At 49.0% G+C, this 16,192-nt stretch overlaps 1 protein-coding gene across 2 annotated transcripts in view; it reads left to right on the forward strand.

Annotated features, from left to right (window-relative positions):
* Positions 1 to 2,709: 2,709 nt before the first annotated feature.
* LOC116955417 (neurogenic locus notch homolog protein 1-like) overlaps positions 2,710 to 16,192 on the forward strand; it is a 120,456-nt gene continuing 106,973 nt past the window's right edge. For both annotated transcript variants that reach the window (XM_032976485.2, XM_032976486.2), the window contains exon 1: positions 2,710 to 3,564. In XM_032976485.2, coding sequence (XP_032832376.2) covers positions 3,504 to 3,564 — 61 coding nt within the window. In that variant the 5' untranslated portion in view covers positions 2,710 to 3,503. The remainder of the gene's footprint in view (positions 3,565 to 16,192) is intronic.

The following is a 16,192-nucleotide window of genomic DNA, read 5'->3' on the forward strand; positions in this document are numbered from 1 at the left end:
TATTTATAAATGTGTCGTAACCCTCCACCACCCTCTCTTATCAAGACGCTCGTACATCGGGCGAAAACAGTGTCAGATGGTGAGAGTCTAGTGAGAGAGATTAAACACGTTAAAGACGCACTACGACAGAATGGCTACAATAATGCTCAAATTAACAGAGCACTGAATGCCAAATCACGATCGCAAAGCAATACTACTGAAAGCGACCGGATTGTTAAAACAATAAAAATTCCATATATCTCAGGAGTAACTGACAAATTAGCCCGTGTTCTGCAAAAGCAAAACATTACAGTAAGATTTGGTACAGTACACAAAATTCAAAAACTAGTATCTTGCACTAAAGATGCATTACCTGAACTATCAACAGAAGGTGTATATCGGATTAATTGTTCATGTGGCAGCTGCTACATTGGGCAGACGGGACGTAACATCAGTGTAAGACTAAAAGAACATCAGAGAAATATTAAATTATCTCAAACACAACTGTCGGCAGTGGCAGAACATGCTTGTCAACAAGGACACTCAATTGATTTTGACAATGTTGCAGTGGTGTGTAAAACGAATTATTACTGGCAAAGACTAATTAGAGAATCCATTGAAATTGAGAGGAACAAAAATAACTTTAATCGCTCTGACAGCTACCGGCTTAGTGCGGCCTGGAAGCGTATTATTAAATAATACACATTACATTTAAAGAATTACTAATCTACAACTCATTACTAATCATAACCAATGACTGATTACTAATCGATTATATAATTACAATACCCCCCCTCCGCCTCTAATCAATGCACCTGATATGAGTTAAGTGATGACGTCACCCTGCTGCTCTATATAAAAACCGGGAGCAAGCGAGGGCTTTACCATTCTGGCGAATTGCTTGATGATGCTGGATCTATTTACCAGCGAAACGTCGTACTCAAACTGTAAATGGGGATTAACTCTTCAACACACCGGTGGGCTGAAGTAGTGAATTATTTGTCTTTTGTCAACGTGACACTTTTTTTGCTGATTGGCCGTGTCGGGTGGTGGAGGGTTACGACACATTTATAAATAAACGCGATCTAACCCAAAAACCTTTATTATGAAGAACAATAAGCTTCACCCTTTGGGTCTTTCGGTAAAGTCACGTAGGTGAAAAAAAATATAGAAAAAAATAAAATAAAAAATTGAAATTAATAAATCAGTGATTTAATTATTTCTAAAAAAATATATTTATTTTTTCACCTACGTGACTTTACCGAAAGAACCAAAGAGTATGGATCCTTGCAGTCACGAAAGCTTCAAATCTAGAACAGTAAGCTTGCTCACTTCAAAGGAACGTATTAACTCAACTTTCATTAGTGCTGGAAGTTGCTGGCCGTTTGGCGTTTTGTGGCCGCTGGGCCTCTGGCTTGATCATGATGGTGGGACTAAAGAGCGCTTGCGCCAGACTAGGTGCACTTTTGAGAAACGCAAAGATCCCCCGTATAGCCTTAACAGACTGTAAGGGCAAGTGCTGTTAGCGAGTGGCACCTTTGAAGGCCGGAACTGTACACGAGGGGGTGGGTGGCCAGCACCACGCCCGGCCGCCTTTGTCTCCCCGGTGGCGATGTTTTCTACACGCCGCATCAGGTACTCATTTGAGGCTGAGTCAACCTAGGGGAGGCACCAGGACCAGTTCAGATAAGCGTCACTGTGGGTGTTGGTGGCCGTGAGCGGGAATCGAACCCGGGTCTGCCGGGTTCGTAGCGCAGCGCAGCGCGCTAACCGCTGCACCACCGCTCCCCAGTCAACTCACACGGAGCAAAAAAAATATTTTTATTATTATTTTTTTAACTTAAAACTTTCGTGACTACAAGGACTGCAGGAATTCATATTCTATGGTTTGTTTTGCGATCGAAACGTGATATTTTTCATCACTTTTTTTTCTTATTATTACCGATAATAATAATATTATTATTAATGAGGACAATTGACCAATAGGAACGCCCTCAAATCAACTTCTCAAATGAATGTTCACGAATTACCACAACAATAGCAACAGCGGTCGTGATACAATCACAAAAAAAATCACTGCAGATGATTAATATTCATGAGCCACAGATCTCGCCCCTCCCACAACCCCCACCGCCGAGGAGCGTCCGACCAATCAGCGGCGGTCAAAATCTCAGCACCCCCCCCCCTATCCCCACTCCCTTTTTCATGAATGATTAAGCAGATATTCATATTCATGAGGGTGTTTGACCAATGAAAGGCCTTTAAACATTAATCGTTACGAGCCTCGTGAGGCCATCGACGATGAAACACTCACCGTGCCTGATTAATATTCATGAGCCAACCATCTCCCCCCCCCCCCGCGAGGAGTGTCGACCAATCAGCGGGCGTTCAAAATCTCAGCAACCCCCCCCACCCCCACCTCTGGTCATTAATTATTAAGCATATTCATGAGGACGTTTAACCAATGAAAATCCCTTAAACATGAATAGTGACGAGCCTCGTGAGGCCAACCACGATGAACAAAAAACTCACCGTTGCTGATGAATATTCATGAGCCACCCTTCTCCCCCCCCCCTCCGCCACCCCCACCGCAAGGAGTGTCGACCAATCGGCGGGCGCTCAAAATCTCAGCAACCCACCCCGTTTCTAATGAATTCCGAAGCAGCGTATGAATATTCATGAGGGCGTTCGACCAATCGGGTGGCGGCTGTGGGTTGATAAAACTGATTTAGTCCGCCGCTCCCCTCCTCAGTGTTAGTCGCAAGGGAGGTTGGAGCGCAACGTGAGGAGAGTTTCGCGCGCTCTCTCCTCTCTCCTCTCTCTCTCTCGTTGCTAAGTTGTTTTATATTTAACAAATGTTTCGTCGACGTTAATCTCATCGGCAAACTTCGTGAGGGCGAGGGCGTTTCTTCAACGGGTTTTTGTTTTCTATTTGGAGAAGACTTTGCAAAGAAATCGTCTCAGAAGTTGACGGGGGAGGTGGCGGCGGCGGTGGTGGTGGTGGTGTTTTATTTATTTTTGAGGGTTTGTTTGGTGACAATAACTTGGGGCGGGGAGGGGGGGGGAACAGGGGAAGAGAGTCCGGTCCACTGGACTTTTTTTTAATGTTAACCTTTTTTTAATAAAAAAAATCATTTTTAATTCTTCCGGCGCTTAACTAAAATGTTACAATAATCTGAGGGGTGGGGGGGGAGGCGCGCGGGGAAATCGACACAAATGTAAGAAGATACAATTTTATGAAGAGGAATACAACATTTTAATTTGTTTGTGTGTGTGTGTAAAAGTAGGCTTAAACGGCATAGAAGACGTGAGGAGGGGATTGGTGTATTATAGTTTATTACACTCGGGGGAGTGCGTTTGTAACTTTACACGTAATCGTTAGCGCGGACTTTTCTTCAAGACTTGAGACAGAGAGAGAACTAGAATAAGAAAGAAAGTCTCGGAAAGTCTTTTGTTGTTGAGTTGATCAACGCTTTATTTTGTTTAACACAACAACAACAACAACAAAACCCCTCCCTCCACAAATGGAGCAGCTTCTGTCCCTGTTCGCCCTCCTGGTGATCGTCGTGGGATCTTCTGGCAAAGGTACGAACAACAACAACACCACACAACAACAACACCACACAACAACACAGAACAACAACAACACAGAACAACAACACACAACCCAACACCACAACAACACACAACAACACACACAACAACACAGAATAACAACACACAACCCAACACCACAACAACCCAACAACAACAACACAGAACAACAACACAGAACAACAACACACAACCCAACAACACAACCCAACAACACAACAACAACACACAACAACAACACACAACAACACACAACAACAACACACAACAACAACACAGAACAACAACAACACAGAACAACAACAACACAGAACAACAAAAACACAGAACAACAACAACACAACCCAACAACACAACCCAACAACACAACAACAACACACAACAACAACACACAACAACACAGAACAACAACACAGAACAACAACACAGAACAACAAAAACACAGAACAACAACACACAACCCAACAACACAACCCAACAACACAACCCAACAACACAACACCACAACAACACACAACAACAACACACACAACACAACAACACCACAACAACACAACACAGAACAACAACACACAACAACACACAACCATGAATGTTTTACATCTACTACGGGAAGTGACAATAAACAAAGATGAACTTTTGGGTCTTTCGATAAAGTCACGGAGATAGGTTTCAAATTAATGAAAAATAAAATAAACAAAAAACTTACGGCGTTTCGATCGAAAGTAGTTTTTCGCTGATTATTTTTTTATTATAATTTTACTTTACCCCACCCCCAAAGAATATTAAATTCCTAGCAGTCACCAAAGCTTTCAAGTCGAGATTTGACGAAGTTTACTGCACACAAAGACAAAGATCTCCCCTATAGCCTTAACATACTTTTGGGAAGTGCTGTAAATTAATCGCCTCTAAAGGCCATCACAGCACACAAAGAAGGGTGGCCAGCACCACGTAAAGATCAGCTACTTATTCGAGGCCCAGTCGACCTAGGGGAGGCTCAGGACCTGAGCGGGAATCGAACCATGCGGTTCAGCTACGTTTCGTGGCGCTAACCGCTGCACCACCGCTCCCCACAGGGTAAACACCGCCACCATCAACACCATCAACATCACCACCACCACCTTCGTTCGCCAATGTCTCTATCCACTGCTCGATGAGAGTCGAACTGAAACGCAATAAAGTTACCGCAAGGGATGAGAGGTGTGGAGCCGGTTGGGTCAAAGGTTGTGTGTTGGGTCTTGATTTGAAGCTTTCGTGATTGCAGAAATCCATCACTCTTTGATTAAGTCACGTAGGTGGAAAATACAATATTAAAACATTTTTATACCTACGTGGTTGTGTTGGGGTTTGGCGAGAAAAGCCAGAGGAGGAGGTGGTGGTGGAGGGAGGAGATGGAGCGAACTGACGGGGTATTTCCCACGGCGTTCATCCAGCAGTGGATCTGTTTTCGTGTTATGTGTTGTACACGCGCTGTGTGTACTCTACAAAGTAAGACTCCCCTCTCTGTAGCCTATAAAGAGATTGTTGTGGCCGGGTGCTGTTTGTAGCGAGTTAGCAGCCACGAGGAGGTGGCCAGCACCACGCCCGGCCGCCTTTGTCTCCCTTAGTGGGTTACATTTAACTACACACCGCTACACCGGGTCGCTAATTTGAGGCCGAGTCGACCTAGGGGAGAGTCCCGGGACCGGTTCGGATAATCGTCACCGGTGTTGGCCGTGGTGAGCGGGAATCGAACTCGGGTCGCCGGGTTTCGCAGCGTAGCGCGCTAACCGCTGCACCACCGCTCCCCCCGGTACGCACAAAACAAAGACAAAGACCCACACCCCCCAACAGTATAGCCTTAAGAAACTTGGGGGGCAAGTGCTGTTAACGAGTAGCAGCACCTATGAAGGCCGGGAAGTGTGTGGGTGGCCAGCACCACACAAAGGCACCTTCAAGACGCATAACAAATGGCAATGTTACTGCGCAGTACGATATAACGGCGGCCCTTGCTCAATCCGCTGCTGGATGGAGGCCCTGAAGAATGACGTTGGACCATAACTTTTCTCAGCCCCCCCCCCCCTTCCACGCTCGTAAGGTGTCGGGCGTGAAACGTCGATCGCCGCTGATGCTGACCACCGTTCGTTCCGAACTCGCGACCCCGGGAGGATATTCTCGACGGTTTTTCGAGAGATTTTCATCATCCAGCAGTGGAGTTGATTTATTTCACCAGTGGCAGCCGCGATCGACCCTACTGCTGGATGAAGGCCCCCCCCCCACGAAGAAGCCCTTTTTACATCTTTCACCATCCCCGCCATGTTCAGGGGCGCGGCGGTGTCTAGGAGATGTTAACTACATCGCCTGGTGTACAGGAGGTCGTGGGTTCGATCCCGACCCTGACGCCTACTGCTGTATATTTGGAGTTTGTGTCTCATCATAATCACGGTGGCTAGGAGATGTTAACTACCTCGCCTAGTGTACAGGAGGTCGTGGGTTCGATCCCGACCCTGACGCCTACTGCTGTATATATGGAGTTTGCGTGTCTCTCTCTCATCATCATCACGGTGGCTAGGAGATGTTAACTACCTCGCCTGGTGTACAGGAGGTCGTGGGTTCGATCCCGACCATGACGCCTGCTCTGTATTTGGAGTTTGTGTGTCTCTCTCTCATCATCATCACGGTGGCTAGGAGATGTTAACTACCTCGCCTGGTGTACAGGAGGTCGTGGGTTCGATCCCGACCATGACGCCTGCTCTGTATTTGGAGTTTGTGTGTCTCTCTCTCATCATCATCACGGTGGCTAGGAGATGTTAACTACCTCGCCTGGTGTACAGGAGGTCGTGGGTTCAATCCCGACCCTGACGCCTACTGCTGTATATTTTAAGTTTGTGTGTGTCTCTCTCATCGTCATCTCGGTGGCTCGGAGATGTTAACTACCTCGCCTGGTGCACAGTAGGTCGTGGGTTCGATCCCGACCCTGACGCCTGCTATGTATTTGGAGTTTGTGTGTCTCTCTCATCATCATCACGGTGTCTAGGAGATGTTAACTACCTCGCCTGGTGTACAGGAGGGTCGTGGGTTCGATCCCGACCCTGACGCTGCTGCTGTATATTTTCAGTTTGCGTGTCTTTCTCTCTCTCTCCCCGTGGCCGCATGGATTTGTCTATGGATTTTCGAGTTTTTCCTTCCCACGTTTAGAAGCAGCATCACGCGTTCGAGAATATTTGATTACTGCTCTGCATTTCCACGTGATGATGATAATAATCGGCGACTTCGTTGTGTATGCATTTGTGGCCAAGTCGCTACTGAAAAAAAAGCGCCAAAGCAGCTCAGTGGGCCTTAGCTGGCAAAATAAAAAGTTTAGTTTTAGTTTCATGGATTTACGGGCTCCATATTCCTTGCTTTTATAATAGTTCGCCAACTCTTAAACGACGTTTTGTATGTTCATTGGTATGTTTTCATCACGTTATTATTTAAAAAATTCAAGTTAATACCGCAATGGCAAATGTGTAACATTCAACGCAAGTATATACACACATACACACACTTCGCTGGAGTTTTCTGGTGAATTGTTGTTTCGGAACAACGTACAAAGGGTACAATCACACAATATGTAACATCACCACCACCCGCCATGTATTATCCACTGCTGGACGATATAGCCTCCCCAATGCGCACACACACATTGAGATTCGTACACGCGCGGCATGGAACCTTGGAGACGGAGCGCTGCATTTGGCGCTGGCTGAGATTCGATTCGCATCGCTGGATGCAAGGTGGTGTTAGGTGATGGGGGGGGGGGGAGGCCTTCATCCAGCAGTGGATTGACCGTGGCTGATGGCTGAATTAAATCCGGTCATGAACCCAGATCCACGTGCGGTGTGTCGGGTCACCGCTAGGGCAGGATTAAGGTTGTGTAGGCCCCCTGGGCTACAGGTACTGTGAGCCCCCCAGTAATATTTTCAAAAGGAAAACAAAGTTAAAGAAAAGTCTCATTTACTTTTACAAGCCTAACAACAAATACAATTCAGCGTTCACGAATGAAATAACTCTTCACTTAATCTCTGGAGGCCCTCCAGCTGGCGAAGGCCCCCCTGGGCTGAAGCCCCTCAAGCCCCCACGCCTTGATGCGGCCCTGGTCACCGCCCGAGGAGTTGGCATTCGGGCTGAACGATTAATCGATTTCAAATCGATTAATCGCAATTTGAAACAATGCGATTAGCAAATCGCAAAGGCTGCGATTTGAAAAGTCCTATTACTTTCTTACTGGAATTGTTTTTTTTATTATTACGACTTTTTTTATTTATCTTAACAATTGTTCTATGTTTGAGTGTTATATTTCAATGAAAACATTTGAATAAATACACGTTGGAAGCAATTAATATATTTTAAGTTCTCATCCTTGCATTAGAATATATAGAGCAGTTCATGTTGATGGGACCATGTGGAAATAATGCTCCATCACATGTTTTACATCTATTGCACAGTGAAGCTTGACTTAAAACATATTTATCGCAAATTAAATCACAATATCTTGTCAGAAAAATTGCAATTAGATATTTTCCCCAAATCGTTAAGCCCTAGTCGGCATCACGCTCGCGAGTCCAAACTCATGGTGGTTTGAGTTATTCTGAACTCACGTCTTACACAACTTCTGCTCGTTGTTGGCGTGTGGAGTTCGTTGTCCTTCCCCCTCGCACGCCGCACCTCCCATCAGCCGCGGTTGGGCTACGTACGGTGCGAAAGAAGTTGTTACATCTGTGGAAACGAGCTTCATAGCTCATCGGATTCCTCGGGTTGAAGCGAGTGGGTTTATCAAGCGAATTAATCCGTGGAAGAGTTTGTGTGAAGAACTCGGTGTGGCGTTCAAGTGTTAGGTGCCATACCAGCGTTTACTGACCTGGCCCATGGACCACTGCCAAACAGCCACCTCGCCCCCCCCCCCCTACGTGCAAGATTTATAAACAAGATTTATAAACAAGTACCCTCGCCTCGAATTACGCCCGAGGCTATTGGGTGGTGGACCTCATCCAGCAGTGGAACGAATTTGTCCTCTGTTATTGTGTAATGTTTGTGGTGGTGGTGGTGATGGTGGTGGGATGACACTCCCCAAACTTCCCCCCCCCACCACCCCATCCCAGTACGCGAGGCGTTGTCAGAGACTTGAACCGGTCTCTCCTCGTCTTGGCTGGGAGCCGTGCGTGTCACCTGTACAGTTGGTGCCCTGCAGGGGAACTCCTCCACGTATGTCGGCGAAATGTGTTGGTACTTGTTTAGAATGTTGTAGCCAGGCACAGAGAGAGAGAGAAGAAGAATTAAGGGGGGTGCGAGTGGATTTTAAATATTTTATTTGTCAAGGCACGTACGGTTCCTCCCCTCCACCAACTGAGCAGGAGCTGCTGCTACGCTGTTGTAGATGGTTTTCAGAAGCGACCTGGCCCATCGCAAACGACGATGCAGCTCTCACGGAAGTGGCTTATCCTGTGCGGGGAGGCAGGAGGGGGAAATTTATTGCAGCCAGATGTTAGCTACCTCGCCTCGAACACAGGTAGCCGTGGGTTCCATCGATTCCCTTCGCGTTTTAGAGTCGACACGCGCGCGTTGAGAGTAGTTGGCCCCCCGCTCTACATTTTCCACGTGATAAGCCAGTATTTTTTTATTTCTATCTCAAGTAAACCTCAACTTAAAGCTTTCAACCTATCTACGTGACTTTACCGAAAGACCCAAAGAATATCTTTCTTAAGTATTTTGACTTGTTCGCGTCGAAATTCAACCTCAAAGCGGAGCGCGGCAGCAAATCGCCTTCTTGCCGGGGCCGTGCTGATCGGCTGCACCGACGTTTCGCTCCACACGTGTGGGGGAGCCTTTCTCAGTAACTTGCGCAACAGCGCGCGTGCGTGCGCGCGCTTCACAGCGCGAACGATGAATATAACGCGATCGAGCGAACGCAACTGCTTAGCAGCGCGAGTAGGTATGAGCGGCGTAGCAGTAGCGTCATCATCATCATCATCATCGCACAAGGCATTGGGATACTGCTGGATGCCAGCCAACCCGCATCTCGCGCGCGTTATCGCCGACCGCGCTTTTCTCGCCGCCAGTATTTGTTTGTGTTCTTTAAATGTCTGTCAGGTCGCCGGCATTGTTTTGCATCGAGTCAGGCTCTGCCGGCTTCTCTTGCCCGAGTGTGAAGGCGGCATTTGGGGTCGTCGTCAACAATGCCCTGCGGTTATTGAGATAGCCAGGTCGCTTTGGGGGGGGGGGGGTGGTCACAAAAAAAAGATGCTCATAGATAGGTAAAGTGGGCTTTACCTGGTAAGAATAGGTTTTACCATCTCTGGCAATGAAACGGTTCAGATGTGCAAACACCAAACTGAAACCTTTTTTTTTGTAAGGAATCATGTCTGCATCGACCGCACATACTTGTAGTGAACATGCAAACAAAACATCTTAACGCATGTTTTATTTTAACATCTTAACACAACAGTTTCATTGCCAGAAAGGGTTAAACTTATTCTTATATTGTGATACTGGCAAGCTAGGTCCCATGATGTAAGCTGCTCACCTCGAGGTATAAATGTCCTGATAGTGGCATTGTCTTTGTGCTGTTCGCTTGTTGGTGTCCTCTGGTCTAATGTTGTCTGAGACTAGCCGCCTCTAAGGAAAGTTGTCTCTGGTATGGACCAATCCGTTTCAAAGACCATGCGACATCATATACTACCAGAGCATGTGTTTTGTTAGCATGTTCACCACAAGTTTGTGTGGTTGATGCAGACATAATTCCTTGAAAAAGGTTTACATTTGTTTTAACATCTTAACACAACAGTTTTATTGCCAGAAAGGGTAAAACATATTATTATATTGTGATACTGCCAAGGGAGGTCCCATGATGTAGCTGGTAAATTAAAATATAGCTTAGTTTTATTAGTATTTTTTAGTGATTTGCTTAGCATTCCTATACTTTGCACTTCTATCGTGTATGTTGTTGTAACGTTCGGACCCCCGTCGCCCTACTGGACATCTGTGACACGAAAAAAGCTTTATAGCTCATCGGATTTCCTCCTGCGGTATAAATATAGATTCCAACTCTGGAAATATGTTTCAAGGTGCCCCAGTGGCAACGTCGTGGCCAGGAGAGAGACAGACAGAGCGAGAGAGTTTGCGTCGTTTCGCCTTTCCTCCTCCGTCGATGGAGCGCCCACACCAGAAGTGGCTTTACCGTTTGGTGTCCATGAGTTTTTTGGGTTGCGTTGCCACAGTCGCTCCGCTGCTACTGCCGCTACTCGCGGATTGTGGCTGGCCCTTAAAATCCCATTCATCGGAGGAGGCTTGCGCATCGTCGGCCTGCTGATGTGCCCGATGCGGTCGACGGTTTGCGGTGGCGGCAGCTGCGAGAGACACTGCTGATGACACCCCGTGTGTCGAAACCAATCCCTCAAACGTGGGTAGCCTGTGCGGCGGTGTTGTTAAATATCGCCGCTGGGGAGACAAAGGCGGTCGGGCGTGGTGGTACCGGCCGCCCCCACGCCCCCCGCTTCGTGTGCCGTGCCGGCCTTCGAAGGTGCTGGTGCTCGCTAACAGCCCTTGCCCCCAACAGTCTGTTGAGGCTACACGGTGGTGGGGGGGGGGGTCTTTGTCTTTGTCGAAACCAGACCCAGGACCTTGGTGCGGGGCCGCCGAGTTAAAAGTCTCCTGAAGTGATGTTGCAGTACTCCCAAGGGGGCATGATGGAATGTGTAAACACGTTTGCGACGTGAAGGGGCAGACACGGAAAGTGGCCGCGTTGTCTGCGTATTTAATCCGCGCTCTGTTTGAAGAAGTTCGATTTCTCCATCGCCCCCCACCCCCTAAACAAACCAACAAAGTGGTTTGCCCCAAAGTAATTGTCGTGCACCTGGGTAAACCCAGCATGTTCAAAGGGGGGGGGTGGGTGGGTTGAGTGGTTTGGCCCGCGGGGCAGTTTACAAATGTCTATAGACCCTGATGGAAATGGTTTCTTCCAGAGTTATGTGTGTGTGCGTGTGTGTGCGCGCCACACCTTAAGAGAGGTCCATTAAATACTTTGACTTCGTGGGCCACTCTCTGCAGGTGTCTCTGCGTCAGCCGTGGAACGTGCTTTGTTGTATGAAGGAATTGTCGGCCAGTGGTGCTAGCAGCGTGAGCAAGATTAAGAGAGATTTTATCCCCCCCCCCCCCCCAAGTATCTAAAGTGGGGATTTGGGGGGGGGGGTCATGGGAAAATTGAAATAGGTTGTGCATCAATTATCAGATCACAAATCACATCATCATCATAAGGCATGGCAAGTCTGTTTCGTCTCATCCACGCTCCGGTTCAGCCACCACCAAACACTGCAGGTCACACACAACACACTCGCTTCCACACTCACCCGTCCACTCACTCGCCCACTCACTCACCCACTCACTTCCCAACTCACTCACCAACTTACTCACCCACCCACTCACTCACTCGCCACACTGCAGGTCACACACAACACACTCGCTTCCACACTCACCCGTCCACTCACTCGCCCACTCACTCACCCACTCACTCACCAACTCACTCACCAACTTACTCACCCACCCACTCACTCACTCGCCACACTGCAGGTCACACACAACACAATTCGCTTCCACACTCACCCGTCCGCTCACTCGCCCACTCACTCGCCCACTCGTTCACCCACTCACTTCCCAACTCACTCACCCACTCAGTCACTCGCCACATACAACACAATTCACTTGCACACTCACCCATCCACTCGCTTGCACTCGCCCACTCACTCACCCACTCGTTCACCCACACACTTGCTAAGTCACACGCCCACTCACTCACCCACTCACTCACTCACCCACTCGTTCATCCACTCACTTGCCAACTCACCTGCTCGCTCACCACAGTGCAGGTCACACACGACACACTCACTTGCACACTCGCTGGAGGCACGCGGTACACTGTAGACACTCGTTACGCTGTTATCCGTTATACCTTTGTGATTGCTTTTTGGTGCTGGTCACTTGATGCTCTGTGGGCCCTGCACTCGGCAACTGTCATACACTGCTGGATGAAACCCTCCTGACGGCCACCACTTAAGGAATCTTTTCGAAATAGCAAAGCCCGCCTTGCACACGAGGCACTCGCATCGTTCCATCTCCTCCTCCGGCGTGCGTGGAGGGCGAGTGCACTACGGTGGCTATGAGATGTTAACCACCTCGCCTGGTATACAGGAGGTCGTGGGTTCAATTCAGACCCTGACGCCTGCTGTATATTTGGAGTTTGCGTGTCTCTCTCTCAGCATCATCATCATCATCACGGTGGCTATGAGATGTTAACTACCTCGCCTGTTATACAGGAGATCGTGGGTTAGATCCCGACCCTGACGCCAGCTGTATATTTGGAGTTTGCGTCTCTCTCCTCCAGTGTTTCCCTCCCACATTTTAGAACCAACGTCACACGTTCCGAGTTTTTTGGCTATCGCTATAGATTACACACACGACGACGACGATAAGCCACTCCGTTGAAGCGATCATTTGTGATGGCCGGGGGGGGGGGGTTCGTTTCTCGCAAAGAGAATAGCCGTGTAGCTCAGCGGGGTAAAACAATAAAAAATAGTTTTATTATTGAGTTTAAAACCGGAGACGTTGACCCCCTAGTGGTTTCCTGCCCCCTCTCCGCCGGTGGCGCTATCCGAGCCCCAGCGCGGCCTGCGGGACGCCGCAGACTCCTGCACGTCCCGGCGCTGTTCGCCACCGTGATGATGATGAGAGAGAGAGACACCGCAAACTCCACATATACAGCAGGCGTCGTCAGTGTCGGGATCAAACCCACGACCTCCTGCATACCAAGTGAGGTAGTTAACATCGCCTAGCCACCGTGATGATGATGAGAGAGAGAGAGACACCGCAAACTCCACATATACAGCAGGCGTCGTCAGTGTCGGGATCAAACCCACGACCTCCTGCATACCAAGTGAGGTAGTTAACATCGCCTAGCCACCGTGATGATGATGAGAGAGAGAGAGAGACACGCAAATTCCAGATATACAGCAGGCGTCGTCAGTGTCGGGATCAAACCCACGACCTCCTGCATGCCAAGTGAGGTAGTCAACATCTCCTAGCCACCATGATGATGATGATAAGAGAGAGAGAGAGACACGCAAACTCCAAATATACAGCAGCAGGCGTCAGGGTCGAGATCATCATCATCATCATCGTTGTCGTCGCCGCTCATTCATCACTCCAGAGGACAAACGTCGCGTCGCAAAAGCGGGCGAGCGTTTCGCACAATCCACTCGGGTGCGTGGTGTTTCATCTTTCGGTTTCTCTTTCTGTTGTCGATGTTGTTGTTGTTGCGTTGCGTGGTGGGTCGAGCCCCACTGTCAACTGCAATTACATGGGGAGCGGCCGTTTGCCTTCTCTTTAATTGTTATGATTGTGACCGCCGCAGTGTGACAATTCAGGTCACGGTCTTAATCGCGGAAATTTTGCAAACGACCCACGACCAAATTGCAGCGCGTTTAATTGCCGTGCCCCCGCGCTGCCGTGCGGATAAGTTTTGGGCGGCTTTCGATGGCTGGGAATGCTGCGACTTTTAATCGTCCCGAGCACCGGGACGCGGCGAAATCTAAGCGGTTTTCAGTCTGAGCCGGCGGTCTGCGATTAAACCGGGTTCTTAAGTGTAGAGAGCGGGGTGGGGTGGGGGGGGTTATTGGATCATCTTTGACCAAAGTTACATGGCCCTGATCCCCCCCCCCACCAGCCCCCACCCCTCCCCCCGCCCCCTCCACCCAGGTAACCCACGGTTAACCCGATCCGGCAGGTCGCGTGGTGGGGGGGGGGGGTAAAGCTGTGGGGGTAACACCTCGCTCCACCCCGCTCCTCTCGAGACACTCTGGCCAACGTGTGGGAGGGTTTAGGCCAACGGTGGAAGAGTAGGCCAAAAACACCCTCGAGAGATGGGGTAGGGCGGTGTGGGGGGGGGGGGCCGGGCCCCCCCTTTTTCTAGAATATCCCCCTGCCAATTTTGAGGCTTCTTTTGCCTCGGGCGGTGGCGGCGTGAGAGAATCGGCCGCAAGGATCCTGGGGCGCATTTTTTTATCACCCCCCCCCCGCCTCTATGCCCCCTACCCCTCCCCCACTGTTGAAGAGAGAGAAGATGGCATCTCAGATGCCGGTTTCACCTGGCTCGCAATGAAAGGGTGGAGGAGGTGGTGGTGGTGTTGGTGGTTGAGTGATTGAATGGCTCCTGGGGTGATGTTGACACAGGAAACACACACACAACAACAACAACAACAAAAACCTCAGCCGCTTTTTGTTCAGCAGGCCCGTTTGTTCATCTCCAACTCTCTCGCTGTCTCATGGATGTTCAGCCGAGGATTTTAACCTCACGGTTCTCCTCCGATGTGTGTCTGTCCGTGGCGGAGCGGCCATGTAGCGGTTAGCGCTACGCTGTGCTATGGACCCCGGCGACCCGAGTTCGATTCCCGCTCACGGCCAACACCGGTGGCGATTATCTGTACCTGTCGTGGGCCTCCCATTAGGTCGACTCGACCTCAAATGAGTATCTGGTGCGGTGTGTAAACATCGTCACTGGGGAGACAAAGGCGGCCGGGCGTGGTGTTGGCCACCCACCCCCTAGTGTGCCGTGCCGGCCTTCATAGGTGCTCGCTAACAGCACTTGCCCCAACAGTCTGTTCGGGCTACACGGTGGAGTATCTTTGTCTTCGTTTTTTCGCGTCAAGTCGTAACCGCGTGTCGTTTGCGACGATGTCCGACGTTTACGCTCCGCTTGCCTTGTTCGAGAACACGATCGAGCGGCTTGCTTCCCTGACCTCGGCTCGCAAAACCGCTCACACTCGTGGTATAATAGTGGGAACGAACAAACAAGGGGAGGAAGGGTTGCAAAGGAGGAGCGTGGAGGGGAAATGCGCTTGGTGGAACGGAGAGAGACGGAGCGAGGAGCACACGGATTGAGAGAATACGCCGGTGTTGATGGCAGGGAGGAATCCGATGAGCTATGGAGTTGTTTTCTTTCCACAGATGTCCAGTAGGGGCACGGTGGTCAGAGCGTTACAACAAAAACACGGAGAGGAGTGGCAAAGTATAGGAAGCGTAAACAAATCACTTGGGGCGGGGAAAAAAAATATCCACCAATTAAACTAAACTCATAAGAAAGTTTTGATTTAAAGCTTTTGTGACTGCAGGGATTCATATTCTTGGTTCTTTCGGTAAAGTCACGTAGAAGGGAAACAATAAAATAAAAAATATATTGTTTCCCTTCTACGTGACTTTACCGAAAGAACCAAGAATATCATAAGAAAGTTTCGTTGGGTTAGATCGCGTAAGTGTAAATGCGTCGTAACCCTCCACCACACGACACAGCCAGCAACGTTTGTCCGTGTAAACAACGCGCCAGTTAGTTACCAGTATAGTATAGTGTATAGTAAAGTAAGCCTATTGTATAGTAGTGTAGCGTATAGTAGTGTAGTGTGTAGTAAAATGTCGTGTAGTGTATAGTGTAGTTACAACTCCTTCAGCCCACCGGTGTGTTGGAGAGTAAATCCACGACATTTACAATCTGAGTAGTACCACGTTTCGCTGGCAATCACATCCAGCATCATTGGGCGATTTTCCAGAATAGTGTAGC

This window comes from Petromyzon marinus, chromosome 59 (assembly GCF_048934315.1).
Source record: "Petromyzon marinus isolate PM22_M1 ecotype Great Lakes invasive population chromosome 59, UKy_Petmar_22M1.pri1.0, whole genome shotgun sequence".
In the NCBI taxonomy this organism is placed as follows: domain Eukaryota; kingdom Metazoa; phylum Chordata; class Hyperoartia; order Petromyzontiformes; family Petromyzontidae; genus Petromyzon; species Petromyzon marinus.